Source organism: Hermetia illucens, chromosome 3, assembly GCF_905115235.1.
Source record: "Hermetia illucens chromosome 3, iHerIll2.2.curated.20191125, whole genome shotgun sequence".
NCBI classification, from domain to species: domain Eukaryota; kingdom Metazoa; phylum Arthropoda; class Insecta; order Diptera; family Stratiomyidae; genus Hermetia; species Hermetia illucens.
This window is the reverse complement of record NC_051851.1, coordinates 120,162,415-120,177,492: the sequence shown is the minus strand read 5'-3', so window position 1 is coordinate 120,177,492 and position 15,078 is coordinate 120,162,415. Positions and strand designations below refer to the sequence as shown.

Here is a 15,078-nt window from a genome sequence, read left to right as displayed (position 1 = left end):
TGTACAGCAGATATACAGTGGGTTTCAAATTATTATTCTCAAAAAAATATAACTCAAATTGTTGACTGTTTGCTCTTATCACTCACTAATTCCACATTCAATCATTCGAGCAAGCAGTTTGCAGATAATAAGCACCATTATTTTCCGGCGCATTTGATGCAAACGACAAAAGAAGTGCTAAATTTCGTCATGTGTTCATGAATCAATGAATGAATTAAACTATTATTTTGGGTTCGATTTTCCAAATATTTGGCAATTCATATTTCATTCTGCATTCAACATTTATCTAGTATTTATTAAGCGTATTTTATCTACATTTTGCTGTTAAAAGAGCACCCTCCAAGGCAATATATGGATTAACCTAAAAGATAAGACGGAACGGCCCGTGGACTTCAAACAGGACAAAAGGATCCAAATTAAGTTGACGTTGCAGCATTACCAATGTTTGCTGAATGAAACCGCAAACGTTTTTGTAGTTTCTCAATCCAGCATGTATGGCCTGCAGGCAGTAACATGATTTCAGATGAGAGTTTTGTATCCATGCAATGACTCTGTGTCTTAGTCTGTGTTGAAGTCGAATCAATATCGAAATTTCTTCAAAATATTAACATTGAAACTGTCGGTTTACAAAAGCATAAGTGCAGATACATACATACGTCAATTGAATGCTGCTGGTACGCAAACTTCATTAGCATATACAAATACATTAGTCTGTCACGAGTAATTGATGCTGATATACAAATAATTAAAAAAGCTAATAGTCCAGTCAAGCTTTCAACCTCCGAATTCCTTCAGTCAAGGCCGTTTGACATGAAATTTGGGGTGAGGTGAGGATGAAAGGTAAGGTAAGAAACCAAAGCTATATAACACCGATGTGCGCCCCCCGCCTTCCCTTCTATATCTACCAAATTTTCAGAAATTATTGCAAGGGGCTAAATACAGTAGATTCTCAAAGGATTCGACTTACTTCGGAAAATCGGATTTTGTTTTTATTGATTTTTATTTAAAAAAATCAGGCAATTAGATTATTTTGATTATAGCTCCGTTACTATTTATCCAACCGACTTTTATCAAGCCTTATTTGAGCAGCACTTTAAAACTTCATATTAATTTCCACCAAAATCGGTCAAAGGGTAGTATAGGTCCCAGGGCGAAACGTGGATTGATACCCACGATGGAGCAAAAAAACATGGGAAACGCCTGCTGAACCAACACCAAGAAACCCTATTTCCACCTTCACATGAAATACTGTAGACGGAGAAGGATGAAGGCGATTCTCCCTCGCCTAAAAACGGGATGAAATGTATCAACTGGTCCTCCAGGTTGGGGATTGAGTAGGGCCGACAGCCCTACACCGAAAAACGATGTTACGAAGCCTTCCGTGGCTTTGGACAGGATGAATTTTACAACAACGAACGCGGCAACGACAGTCGTTAACGATTTGCGCATTATCTCATGGAACGCTCATGCGCTCCCTGCACAGATCGAATGCTGCTGAGAAGCTAACCGATACTATATCCCAATATAAGGCTGATGTAACAGCGTTACAGGAGATGGGATGGACGGGGACCGGTTTCCTGGAGAAGAGCCGCTACACCATATATTATAGCGGCCATCCAGTAAACCATGTGCTCGGAGTAGGTTTCTTAGTTTGCCAAAAAATGAAACTTGTTTGTATCGGCTTTGAAAATATAAGCGAACTGCAATGCACTCTGCGTTTGCGAGGAAAGTTTAGAAATATAAGCGTCATAAACGTTCACGCCCCTACAGAAGAGAATGTAGAGTCGGAGAAGGATACCTTCTACGAGGCAGTTTAGCGGACCCTCGAAGCCATACCAATGATAACATACCAATGCTCGGGAAGAAGTCCACAAACATAGGTGGGCGGCGTCTCCAGACGGAACCACGTTCAACCAAATTGATCTCGTGCTGATTGAACGCCGCCACCTTGCAACCTTAATGAATGTCAGAACATATAGGGGGGACAATATAGACTCTGACCATTATCTCGTTGGCAAAGTGCTCCGAGCTCGAATTACGACACCATCTACAATCCCCTCTGACAACCGGTGAGGATGAATACTGAAGTCATTCACAACACAGCCTTCCTAAACACCTATAAGGGCGAAACGAATGCCGCAATAACCGCAGTCAACAGAGATCCTGCAGATGAAGCATCAATAAATAATTTTCACAAACACCTGAAGAATGTTCTCATTGATTCGGCCACAAAGTTACGTTGCCTCAGCCGCAAGAAAAGTCGGAACCGCTGGTTTGACAATGAATGTAAGCTAGCTACGGAACGGAAGAATGCTGCATATCGAGTATGTTGCATTCCTAAAGAACGCGGGCACGCGCGGAGACTTATCACGAACTCCGTCGAGCGGAGAAGCGACTTCACAGACAGAAAAAGGAAGCCTGGGAGAACCAACAAGTCTGTGAACTAGCAAAGTACAGGGAGCAACCGCACCAGGCGCGCAAGTTTTACCAACAAGTCAGCAGGATGAAGCCTTATACACCTCGATGCTCATCCTGCCGAGACAAAGAGGGAAATCTAATTTCCGACAAAATGGGCATATTGGAGCGATGGGTTGAGTATTTTGATTAATTGCTCAACAACCAACATACTGGCGAGTTGGAGGTCCCGCCAATTGAAGACGGCGGACAAATACTGCCACCACCAAGCATAAAAGAAACAGTCTGTGCAATTCATCGGCTTAAAAATCATAAGTCGCCAGAAGCCGATGGAATTACAGCCGAATTGGTTAAATATGGAGGCAACCAATTACAATTATCAATTGATGCTCAAAGTATGGGACAGCGGATCAATACCTGACGACTGACAACGAGGCATTATCTCTCTCATACATAAAAAGGGGGATATCACGCAGTGCAGCAATTATAGAGATATTATGTTGCTGAGTACTATCTATAAGATATTCTCCTCTATATTGGTAGGCCGGATAGCCCCAAACGCCTAAAACATCATTGGCCCATACCAAAGTGGCTTCACTCCAGGGTAATCAGCAAAAGATCAGACTTTCTCTCTGAGGCAAGCGATGGAGAAACTATTGGAATATGGACATCAGTTGCACTATCTGTTCATCGACTCTAAAGCCGCCTATGATAGCATAGCCAGGGTAAAACTGTACGCGGCCATGAGAGAATTCGGTACCCTGACCCTGACCAATATGCGAGGATCACTCTCGAAACCATTCAACATCAACAAAGATCTACGACAAGGGGATGCCCTATCATGCATCCTCTTTAACCTGCCCTGGAGAAAGTAATTTGCGATGCCGATGTAAATGCGAGAGGCACCATTCTCTTCAAGTCCACCCAATTACTGGCCTCCGTTGACGATATCGACATCATGGGAAGAACAACCCGAGATGTACAGTCTACCTTCATCCAGATCAGGCAGGCGGCACATTAATGAAGGTAAGATGAAGTACATGGTGGTAACGTTAGCGCCAAAAACAAAAGAACGAACAACATCGAATCGCACTGGTCAAACGAAAACAATAAAGATAGGAGACTACAACTTTGAGACCGTTGAAAATTTCTCCTATCTAGGGTCGAAAATCACAACCGACAACAGCTATGACGATGAAATCCGCGCAAGGTTGTTGGCTGCCAATAGAGCCTATTTCAGTTTACAAAAACTGTTTCTCTCGAAACGTCTCACCATAGGGTCAAAGCTCTTACTGTACAAGACAACTGTCTTGCCAGTCCTTATGTATTCCTCGGAGACTTGGGTTCTTAGCAAAAAAAATTGCGAACTATTGGTCGCGTTCGAGAGAAGAATCCTCCGAAGAATTTTTGGCCCCCTACATGAGGATGGACGCTTCCGTAGTCTACATAATGACCAAATCTATGAGTGATACCATGACCGTCAAATTGTGGATAAAATCCGGCTCAATAGGCTACGGTGGGCGGGTCACTTAATCCGTATGGATAAGGATGATCCAGCCCGGAAAGTCTATAAGAGCAATATCTTTGGTAGAAAAAGAAGACGAGGCAGACCCTGCCTGAGATGGAACGACGGCGACAGCTTTAGGGGATATCGAATTGGTGGACCTCGCCAAGCCGGGGTATCTGGAGTTCCTTATTAAGGCAGGCCTAGACCGGATACCGGTTGTTGCACCATTGATGATGATGAAACGCTACTGATTTTGCGTTATTCGACTTTGAAAGTATTATTTTTTTTAGACATTACGAGTTTACGTTTGACGAACCATAAGTCTGTCCATATAGTATCAATTAAAAAAATAAAAAAATCAATTCTTTTTGTTATTTAATATGCTTTGTTTCTGCTTAATATCATTTCTACATAAATTATATGGTTTTCGAGTTATCTGCGAAAAACCGTTGAAAAACATGAATTTTTTCAATGAAAAAACGACATGTTTGATGACGAATAATTTGAAAACTACTACTTGTCCGAAAAATGTTCACTAAATACTTTTTGCTTAGAATCGACCATTTAATCGTCCATCTCTTAGGAAAGGAGGCGCACACCCCTCCGGAGGAGACGCACATCGGCGCTTTATAAATTTTACTTCTTATGCCACCCTCTACCTCTACCTCACATTTCCGTCAATCGGTCTTGACTGAAAGAATTCGGAGGTCGCACCCGATTTTCGGCTTTAATGACTGGAGTCTTCCTTTTTTATAGGAAGGCTAAGATGTTCCTTTGTGACCTTATGATTATGATGTCATATTCGTCTTAAAATGCAATAAATTCACGTGAAATAGCAAACTTTGATCATCTATAAATTTGTTAATAATCTTTGGATATACTTCAAACTTTTCAGAATGTTCCTTTTATCATTTATACTGATGCCACATTTTGTACTTCTAGAATTAACTTAAGGGAGATTTCCGGGTAAATTTCTCAAATACGATAATATTTATTTACTTATTTATTTATTTATTTATTAACTTCATTTGAGCCAATATCGGAATGGGATGTATTTTGAGGCCTAGATTCTGAGAACGAGACCTGTTTCACTTTTCAGGGCTCACATTTCGAAATATCAAAAATAGAACCAGTTTGGAAAAGTATTAATTGAATCTTTTCATCTGGCTGAGTGTAATCTTGTCGTGTTTCTAGCGATTAAATTATTTCAAACTTTTCATTTGATACCTTCACGGTCATATTCACTGGGAAAAGATTTTGCAACATCTTTTCGCATGTATGGGGAGACCCTTTGAACTTGAAAGAAAATGGCAAAGGGATTTGTTATCGTGATTGGATGTCGGATACCCGTCGACTCAGCTGTGAATAAGTACTTGAGTCAAATAAGGGTAATAATCTCGAGCGAGCGCAAAGCTGACCACATTACCTCCTACTATGTACTGTAGTGTACTGTCACGGTGCTGAATGAAGTGCTCTAATACATTTCAAGACGATGAGTCAATATAAATTGTTAGGCCAACGATTATTATTTATTTGAATGGTTCAATTCTATAGTCATTAAAAACGGAACAATAGCTTCTAACTGTGAATTATGCTAGAAGTCCGAGCGTCCTGCTTTGTTCGCTTTATACAACAGTGCAATGACCGATATCCTGTCTAGACCGACTTCAGTAAGGAACTCTAGATACCTAACTTCCAGCTACCTAGCTGTGGTCAAACTGGAACAAAGGGAGGGAGGGCTTGCATGACTCATGACCAATCAGCTCCACCAAAAAAACTAGAACACAGTTAAATTTTTTCAATCTTAATCTCGTGTTAAAGATCCTCAGTCCTATCAGTGACCCCAGGAGGATAGACTTCAGAAACTATGGTCAAGTTAGCAAGAACAAATTTCCAGGTGTGAAAATTGGCAATATTGGCAGGGCAGACGGAAAGCTGGGGTCGAAGGTCGGAACTCTGGAAATGGAACTCGAAACCGCCTTCTGCGCATCTAGGACACCGTCTCGTGCTCTACGAAATACAGTAAGAAGATTTGGTGGCCGTAGTGGAATGAAGATTTGTCCAACCTCAGAAAGCTGGCCAGGGAGGTCTTCAACATTTGGTTCAGACACAAATACTAGCACCCATACAAGGACTACCTAAAGAGGTGCAAGTTGGTCATCAAGACTCCCAGGAAGAGATCCTAGTTGGTTCCGCGAATCGCGAATCTACGAGACTCAGTAAGATTCTAGTCAAGAAACATAAGAACCCATTCCCAAGGGTCTTAGACGGAATTTCCTGGTGAAACCCTGGAGCTGTTGGCTTAGACGCACTTCCTGGAGGAAGACGAGGAGGACTGTGAGTCAGAGCTTGGTTTGGAAGTACACAATTTCAGTCATGTGAGATTATCAAATCGGTAAATATCGAGGATAAAATCGATTGAGCTATAAACAGCTTATCCGCATATAAATCTCCGGGCCAAATTGACATAATTCCAATCATGCTACACAAACTGCAAGATTTCTTTCGGATACGTACCACTTTCTTGGAGACACGCCTGGTTTCATACCGCAAGCGATCAAGTGAGGCCATGAGTTAGCAAAGAACTTCCGACCAATCAGCATTATCTCTTTCATGTTAAAGACCCTAGGAGCAGAATTAGGGATATCTCCCTCCGTTATGCGTGAAATCGTGAAGAGCACATTTAGAATGGTGTGTCTGGGGGCTGCAAGATGCAGATTTGGCATAAATCCAACCAAAATGGAGTTCATGCTATTTACCACTAAATCAAAGGTACCCGAATTCCATCTTTCGCGGCTAAATGAACAAAAATTGGTACTTTCCTACAATGTAAAATATCTGGACGATATCCTGGGAGCTACATAATTTAAACTGGAGACTGAACATAGAACTGAGGATTAAGAAGACCTGTGAAGGGTGAAGTGCTGTCAGACATCGTGAGTCCCGACAGAGAAGCCCTAGACAATAGTAACATCCTAGACGAATTACCTCAGGAACTAGCGGCATTTTCAACGGGCAACGTAATACGCAAGCCAAGCTCCACGACGAATTTTACTGAGGACTTTCCAATCGTGGCAGAGCAGAGGACAAGCGACATGCTGCTAGGTTATGACACAGTATTCTTCCTGGACGGATCAAAGATACTCTATGAAACAGTGCGAAAGTTTTCTGGAAAACACACAGGGCGGTTGAGTCGTACAGTCGCCCAGGATTCGCCAGGGTATTGCAAGCGGGAGCATTGACAATACTGGGAGTCTGCCGATGACTGGGGCATGATTCGAGAGCGTAACATGGTCAAGCGTAAAATGGCAATTCTGAGCGAAAGCTATGCGGTCATTAAGGCTTTGTACTCAGGGATGACATCCTCCAGGCTAGTTAGGTACTGCACGTTGAACAGTCTGGCCGGCATGGTTTCCCCAACACCCGTCAGATGCAGAAACTACTAGCTTTATTTAGCAGCCGCTGATTTCAGGTGGCGAAGGCTCACCACTTAGGCCAAGTTACGAAGGATTTGGCCCGGCTAATAAGATTCGAGATTGCAAGAGGTTTTGGGTTAAACGCGTGCAAATGCATAAAAAATTATGGTGGTCTGCACGGGGTACTACCCTATGGGAAACCATTGCGCCAGACTGGGCATACCCTACAATTCACATTGCCAGGGCTGCGGAGGAAATCGCACTTTCTTTTCAATTGTCCAGGTCTACCTAAATCCAGGCTGCCAACACTAAGTAAATCAACATCAAACAAAACAAAAATGTATAATAGCTCCGTCCAAGCGTTGATAGAACTATGGTGGATTTACGCTGGTTATAATTCGCACTCATGTTGTGCTTGGCGAATGTATAAAAAGGAGCGTTAATATCTACAAGTGGCTTCGGTAACGCTACTTTCAGGGAAAAGCTGAGGCAAAGTCTAATGAGTTGCCTCTGCCCTGGACGAAACTGTAAGCCGTCTTTGTCCCTCATTCTTTGAAAACCTTAAAGAGATCTCTGGGTCAGGATGGGAGAGCTGCTATCCTTCGTGAATGCTGCGGGATAGCTCTGCTTACCTTACTCTTATCACATTAATCATGGTGCTAGGAGTTTGCCGCATCAAAACGACGCACAACAAAGCTGATTGGGCTCCTCGGAGCGGTCACTGATTCTTGACTACCTACCCAAAGATCATATTACTGTCCTGTCCATTAGTACAATGTATCTTGGCATGATGTGGATTGAAACCAAAGAAAATCTAGTGTGCGCGCAACATTAATTTTCACAGATAATGGTTGCTGCAACTAAAGATATTTCTCTGGATGAACACAGTCATAGCATGTCCAATGTAATAGGCTGCGCTAGAATACGATCAAGCTCAACAAAATACAGACAGCAGCATGCGCCAGCACTACGAGTGCTATGCGATTGTGCCATATGCAGATTCTGAATGTTTAGTTGCACGTCCTAGATCTGGGCGTTAGACAGCCAAGCCTTATGGACACAATAATTTCTTTAAGTTATTGTCAAGAGACCTGGGAGCCAATTCAACGGTCTATACCCCAAAAAGAGTTACTCTTACCAAATCCTTCACAATGAAAATTTCAACTCAAGGATGTGAGGATCCGGATGACTAATCAAGTCACAGTAGGTTTTGAGACTGTAATATTTACCGCCGATTCCAAAATGGACGGCGGGTTCGTAGAAGGGGTCTGCGAATGATTTTGCGTGCCGTTTTACGCAAGCGTTTTGCAAGTAGAAACAGTATGCAACCCATTAATGAAACATACCTTTTCAATCCATTCCAGTACTTTCTATTCTCAGCATTGCAGGGTTGCACTGGACTAAACGTACATTATTTGAGTTTCCAGCACAGGGCGAAATCGAGTGTGAGTGCGTTGACGAGTTAGCCAGATAATATTCGACGGGCAAAATATGACTACTCCGCAGGTCAAAATCCATAACCAGTGGAATTTTCTCCTAACTCGTTACTGCAGCAAACACCAGGTAGCGTGGGCTCACCACCTCCACCACATCAAAGACGATGGTGCCGTCATACAAATAATCAAAACCGAATTTTTGCGATTATATAAAGGAGCATTTTCCACCTGTTGTCACTTTCGGTCGCGTTGCCCACAGGGCAGAGGTGAGACAGCATTAATGAGTTGCCTCTGCCCTAGACGAAACCGTCAGTCTTTTTCTTTTTTCATTAAGTAAATCAATCTTATCGTTTAAATTTCACATTTGAAAACTGGATGCCTCTATCATTTCTCAACACACTATATAAGCACTTAGTAAGTTTCGACCTGCGTCATTTTTAACTATAGTCCACGTTTCCTTGGAACCAATTAGTGTTCAAGTCGCATTATTACTGTATATAATAACTGTGATCTGGTGTTCTGGGCGCAGTAAAAAATAAGTCTTCACCCCATCGGGATTTGATAAAGAGGAATTGAATTTATGTCAATCTCAACTAAAAAACAACGAAAAATTACAGACTCAATGTGATATAGCCTTTTATCCTTTATTTTGAAATTACTAGTTGAATTGCATTCGTAATTATTTTTTTTTTTACTTATTACTTTACGAATAACACTAAATCACGTTCTTTTAAACATGTACAAGCGGTCCAACATTTATACTGTTGTATCTCCTAAGCCTTCTTTTGTTTTTTATAAAAACATTTAATTTATTTGAATTTTTAGCATTTGTAACTACAATTGTTTCTATTCAATGGAACTGATTACAAGATATCGCCCTTAGAACTATTCAATTAAGTATTATTTCTAAATACAACATTCATGTTCTTATAAAACTTGATTTCGGAAATTGATTTTTTTTAATTGCTGGTTCATTTTTACAACAAATTTCAGGTAGTTTACCTGACAACAAATTAAGTTTCTTTGCAATATAATAGGAAATTGCCCGTTCTATTAATATTTAAAAATGGGAACGTGTACCGAACAATATACTTTTAAAGTTCAGTACGCTCTTAGATACATGTTTAGTAGTTGGAAAAGTTTGACAAAGCTTCTAAAGAAACAACTACGGTAATCAAGGATTTGGACAAAGCTGAAGAGAATTACGAATTGGTTTCATGCAAATACTTTTCTATGTAATAAAATAATTTTTGTAAAACTAGTTTATTGTCTGTTAGATGATTTTTGCTGCTTTAATTTTTTTCTTAGTTTTCTTTGATATGAACATCATGTCTATAATGTAAGCCGTTATTGCTGCATAATTTAGAATCCAAATATATTTCCTAATATTGTGGTTTGCTCCGCTGATTTATCGCTATCACAAGCGGCACCTGAGACCCGAAAGCAGACAAGCGATGAATTTGTGTTTAAAAATTAAACTGTAAGACTGTTTTCCTGTAGTTTTTGGCTATCTATTTAGTCTAGGGCCATTTGAAACTAGAATCATCAGTGGTTTGGTTTCCTTTTAATATGGATATTATGTCTATTCATTGCCTAGAATAAAAGCTGGACACGTTTACAACTTTTCCTGCCCTGTCGAATATAGTATACGTATAACAGTAGAATTACTCTTAACCAGCATTTGCTGGAACATTTTTTTTCTTTTCTAGGGAAGTTATGTGTTGACAAGTGACTCCAACTTACTTGACGGGTTTTTTTTTGGAAAGTTCTCGGTAAATAGAAGGTATGACGAGCAGAATGGCGAGGAGGTTTCGAGTTTGATTCCCTTTTGGCTTCCCACGATAAATATTTTTCTAAGCGTTGATTAGGGATCCTTTCTCCCATAAAATTCTTCACAATTAAGAAAGGGATAAGGAAGTAACTTCAATTCAATTTTGTTCTTGCCTTTCCCTAGTTATAATCTGTTGAAAACTTGGCGAGTTCGCAAAACGCAAACCACCTTTGTGGAGATGGGACAGCGATGAAGCAGGTGACCAGTTGAAAGTGAGGAAAAATTGTATCAATGATTGACAATGGAATAGACCTGATGGTTTGAAGACGCATCATTGGAAAAAACGCTTATATATGTAATGAAAAAATGTCAACAAATGAAGCAATTGCTAGTGAATTTATCTCTTGGGAATTGATTGACGATTATGGCTTAGTCTCTGAACAGGTATACAACATGGATGGAACTGGACTATATTTTAAGATATAACCAAATAAATATTTAAGAATGATTTCTAGTTTGTTTAAAGAGTGATTCAATTCTGCCTTCTTCGCAAAAATGAAAGCATACTTGAAGAGTAAAAATTTACCAAAGAAGAATGACTGACTACAGTCCCATAGACTGGGCTGATAGTTTGAAAAGACGGTTTAAGAGTAAATTTCTTTCTGACATTTTTTTTTAATATGAGGATGAAAATTTGACTCTTTTGGAAAATTTAAGGACAATAAACAACACAGATGTCTTCCACAACAATGTGTACTCGTAATTACATTTTTAGAAAAAGACCAAAATTATTCCTGTAAACCAGTGAATTATTTATTATCCCATATCCGAATTTCAACTCTCTATGAACAAGAAAAAAGTAACAGCAAAGCATACAAGATAGGTATCACCTACTCAAAGAGGTTTTTCTACGAGATACCAACAAATCTAACTAGAAATGACATAAGGTAGTTGACTCCAGCAGGGAATATATGCTCAAGTGCCAGTTAACTACAGAGAAAGACCAAAAACAATACAACGAAAAGCGGATATACCTTATGAAGTCCAACAAATGTTTCAAAACGTACATTTGCCGGACAAAAAGGCTGGTTCATGCCCGAGTCAGAGAACATTTAAAGGAGGCAGAAGAGACAACACCTAAGATCATCCGTGGCGAAACATATAATAGAAGAAGGGCATGAAATGGACCAGATGGAAATACTGAAAGAGGTGTCAAGCAAGCAAAACTTGACCCTTACTAAAGTTTTTTCATAGATTGAGAAACTCAGGAAACCCTTCTGAACACGAATCTAGAAAACGCGCATTCCCCACTCTTCAAATTAATTCCAAGATAGAGTTAGGTATAAATGGAACATCTTGGTTTTTACTTTCATAACCACTGATGAAGATAGCATGTCGCTGTCGCACATGGGACAATAAATAATTCACTGTTTTAAAGGTATAATTTTACTTTTCAAACAAAATAATAATAATAATAAAGACAGTCAGGGCAAACAAGCCGCTTCTACTTAATACCCTTTTGGAGTTTATAGAAGTTCGTCGTATTTCATCCTTTTTAACGTCAAAAATTTTCGAAGCCCCAAGTAGACTATACACAGGAGGTGAAACTGCCTGCAAGCTTTGGATTTTCACGGGACTAAAAAACACCACTTCCAGTGGACAGTGAAGACCGCAGTTCCGTTCTGCGCACCTTTATTTGTATTGGTTCTCATTCGTATCACGGTGTTAGTGCACGTAATTTTCCAGGCTGGTGCCAAAATCAATCGTAGACGGATAATAATAATCGTTAGCGCAACAATCCAATTGGATCAGGACCTTGAAGTGTGTAAGGAGACTTCATTCAAGACCGTAACGGTACACTACAGGATGACAATACGCAATGTGGTCAGCATTGCACTCGCCCGAGATTATTACCCCGATTGGACTATGCTGAGTCGACTGGTATCCGACGTCAAATCACGATACAAGTTCCACTTCCACCAGTGAGATTTGAACCGTGACCTTCCGTGCGACAGCCTTGTGCTCTAACCACTCAGCGATCCGAATATGACGATGTCAATTTGAAAATTTCCTATTGGTTGTTTGTAAGTCACCTTACTATATGGGTGCGGACACATGGAAGTGTTATAGGAACAAGGCATAACATTAACAGATGCGCAAAACCCACTGTGATCTTGAGTCGGCCGCAAACTGGATGATCCATTTTTTGTCCCGCTTATTCTTACTAGTTTCACCTCCTGTGCATTATCTTCGTGGTCCTACTAAATATGTTTAAAGCGGTGCCCCAAAACGTCTTACTGCACATAAGCGCATGGTACCCATAAATACTATACATATATTAGAAGGTGACATTTCTAGACAAGCTCAGATCCAGCGAGTAACGACCACTGTCAGATAAAAACTAGAGGAGTTATATTTAATTAGCAACAGGTTGGTTGTAAGTGAAAACCATGATAAGATTGTGCTTTGTTGATGGAGAATTTTGGACTTGGTAGGCGAGGCGTATATTGTCGAGTTATGTACAATATTTTATACAATTTATGATTTACACAATTTATGTTTCATACAATTTACTTACAATCAAATGAATTCCAATAATTTGCTTGTTTTTTCTGATACCTGGTGAAATAAGTTCCTTTTGAATAAAAATCGCAAATTTCTCGGTCCGAACAGGTCGTTTAAGAAGAGCTCTACTGTAAAGGATATTCCCACCATTTCTATTTCCAATTGATCGGAGTCACAGGTTCGATCAGAACTGAAATATTGGAATTTTTCTATAAAACTACGGAAAATAGACGGAACTCCCTAGTTTCATTATAAACAATTTTATTATCACTAAATATCTCTGCTTTGAATTGAAGGAAGTATTAAATTCTTCACATATATTTTGCTGCTTACAAAAATTATATAACATAATTGATTAGACTGTAAGAAGAAGAAAAGTAATTGTAAATGAATAAATCATCAGTAAAATGAATAAACAATAATAAAAACAATATGAAAAATAGAAACTTAGTTCTTTTATCTTAATATATATAAATTATAACGAACATATATTTATGTATCTAACGAAGTTGGGAAGTCTTTCCTTCTTTGCTTTTAAGTACAATGTAAGAGAACCAGAACGTTAAATGGACATGCTACTTCGAATATCTTCTATCATTATAGAAACTCTTCTCAAAAAAGAAAGCGATGTTGAGTCGTCAAATCCAAATGATTGACGGCACATCGACATAACATACATATAATATATATCATAAAAGTAATAATATAAATTGTTTACAACGTCATCGTTCTTCAAATTTACGTAACTGCAATCACCTTCCACACTTTTGTAACATAGCGCATATGCATATTTATTCATCTCTTTGAGTCTTAATCGTATAATAAGATAAAATTAGGATACCTTAAAACAAGAACAAGACAATCGTGGTAATTACAAATTAAGACTGGAATAAGTAGTGATTGTTGGCTTAACCGAACAATGGCAGCTAGAAAATAAATAAGTCTACTTTTACTGTATTGGAAAGGCTTTCTAGGCGTGAATGATTCCATTTCCGTTTGCTTGTGACTCGTTGTTTGGCGGATCGATTTTACTGCTACCGTCAGATGCTTGTCTACTGATATTTTTTGGAACGGCTTTGCACATAAAGCTTGGCCTTCTTCTAGTGGATACATAAGAAAATTTAGCACGCAAATTTCTAATTAAAATAACATTAAAACGACTGAACTTTCAACTTACAAATAAGCAACCATAATAACAAAATCAACTTGTGTTAAATACTCTAGTAAATATTTATCGATTTGTTTGGTTCTTTCATCTTTTTATTTCATTTTACACCTAATGTGTGTATACTTTTACGATCCTACTGAACTTTTGCGTTTTGTAAAGTGTTCAATTTTAGAAATTGATAACATTTTTAAATAATATCTTAAAGACAGTATCTAATAGTTGTAAATGTTGGGCGAAGTGTTAGGATTTCGAATGTGGTGCAAGGAGGTATTCAGTTGCTGGATCACTTTTTTCACTCATTGTATTGTTTAGTTCTTGTTGCTCTTCGGCAGCATTTCTCTCCTCTTGCAGAAGGGCTACAGTTGCTTTTATATCACGATCTGTTGGCGACGCTATTGTAGGACCATTAGGTTTTTGTTCCTGTAAAAAATAAATCGAAAATAGGTTTTTAAATTTTACTTTTACTTTCTTAAATAGAAGAAAGATTTAAGATAAAATTAATATATAATTCTAATCGCTAATCAGCAGCAGTTACGCCGCACGAACTGTGGAATATAATAGTGTTTTGGCTACCTAGCCTCATCACGAACGTTGATCCATTTTGATTCAATGACTCTTAGTCTTCTTGTAATAAGGTCAAGTTAATGTTTTATATTATAGCGGTAAACGCATATGGCCATAGAAAAAGAATGACTTTATATATTTCTGGAAACACAACTACTTCAACACCAACAATTTTATAAAATTTATCTATTATATAAAAATGGAAGTGGTTGGTATATACAGGGTGCGGCAGCATA

At 39.1% G+C, this 15,078-nt stretch overlaps 1 protein-coding gene across 1 annotated transcript in view; it reads right to left on the bottom strand.

The window, feature by feature from the left end:
* Positions 1–13,033: 13,033 nt before the first annotated feature.
* The window catches only part of LOC119650634 (metal transporter CNNM4), an 83,686-nt gene continuing 81,641 nt past the window's right edge, over positions 13,034–15,078 (bottom strand). Inside the window, exon 9 of the mRNA XM_038053553.1 lies at positions 13,034–14,698. Coding sequence (XP_037909481.1) covers positions 14,519–14,698 — 180 coding nt within the window. The 3' untranslated portion in view covers positions 13,034–14,518. The remainder of the gene's footprint in view (positions 14,699–15,078) is intronic.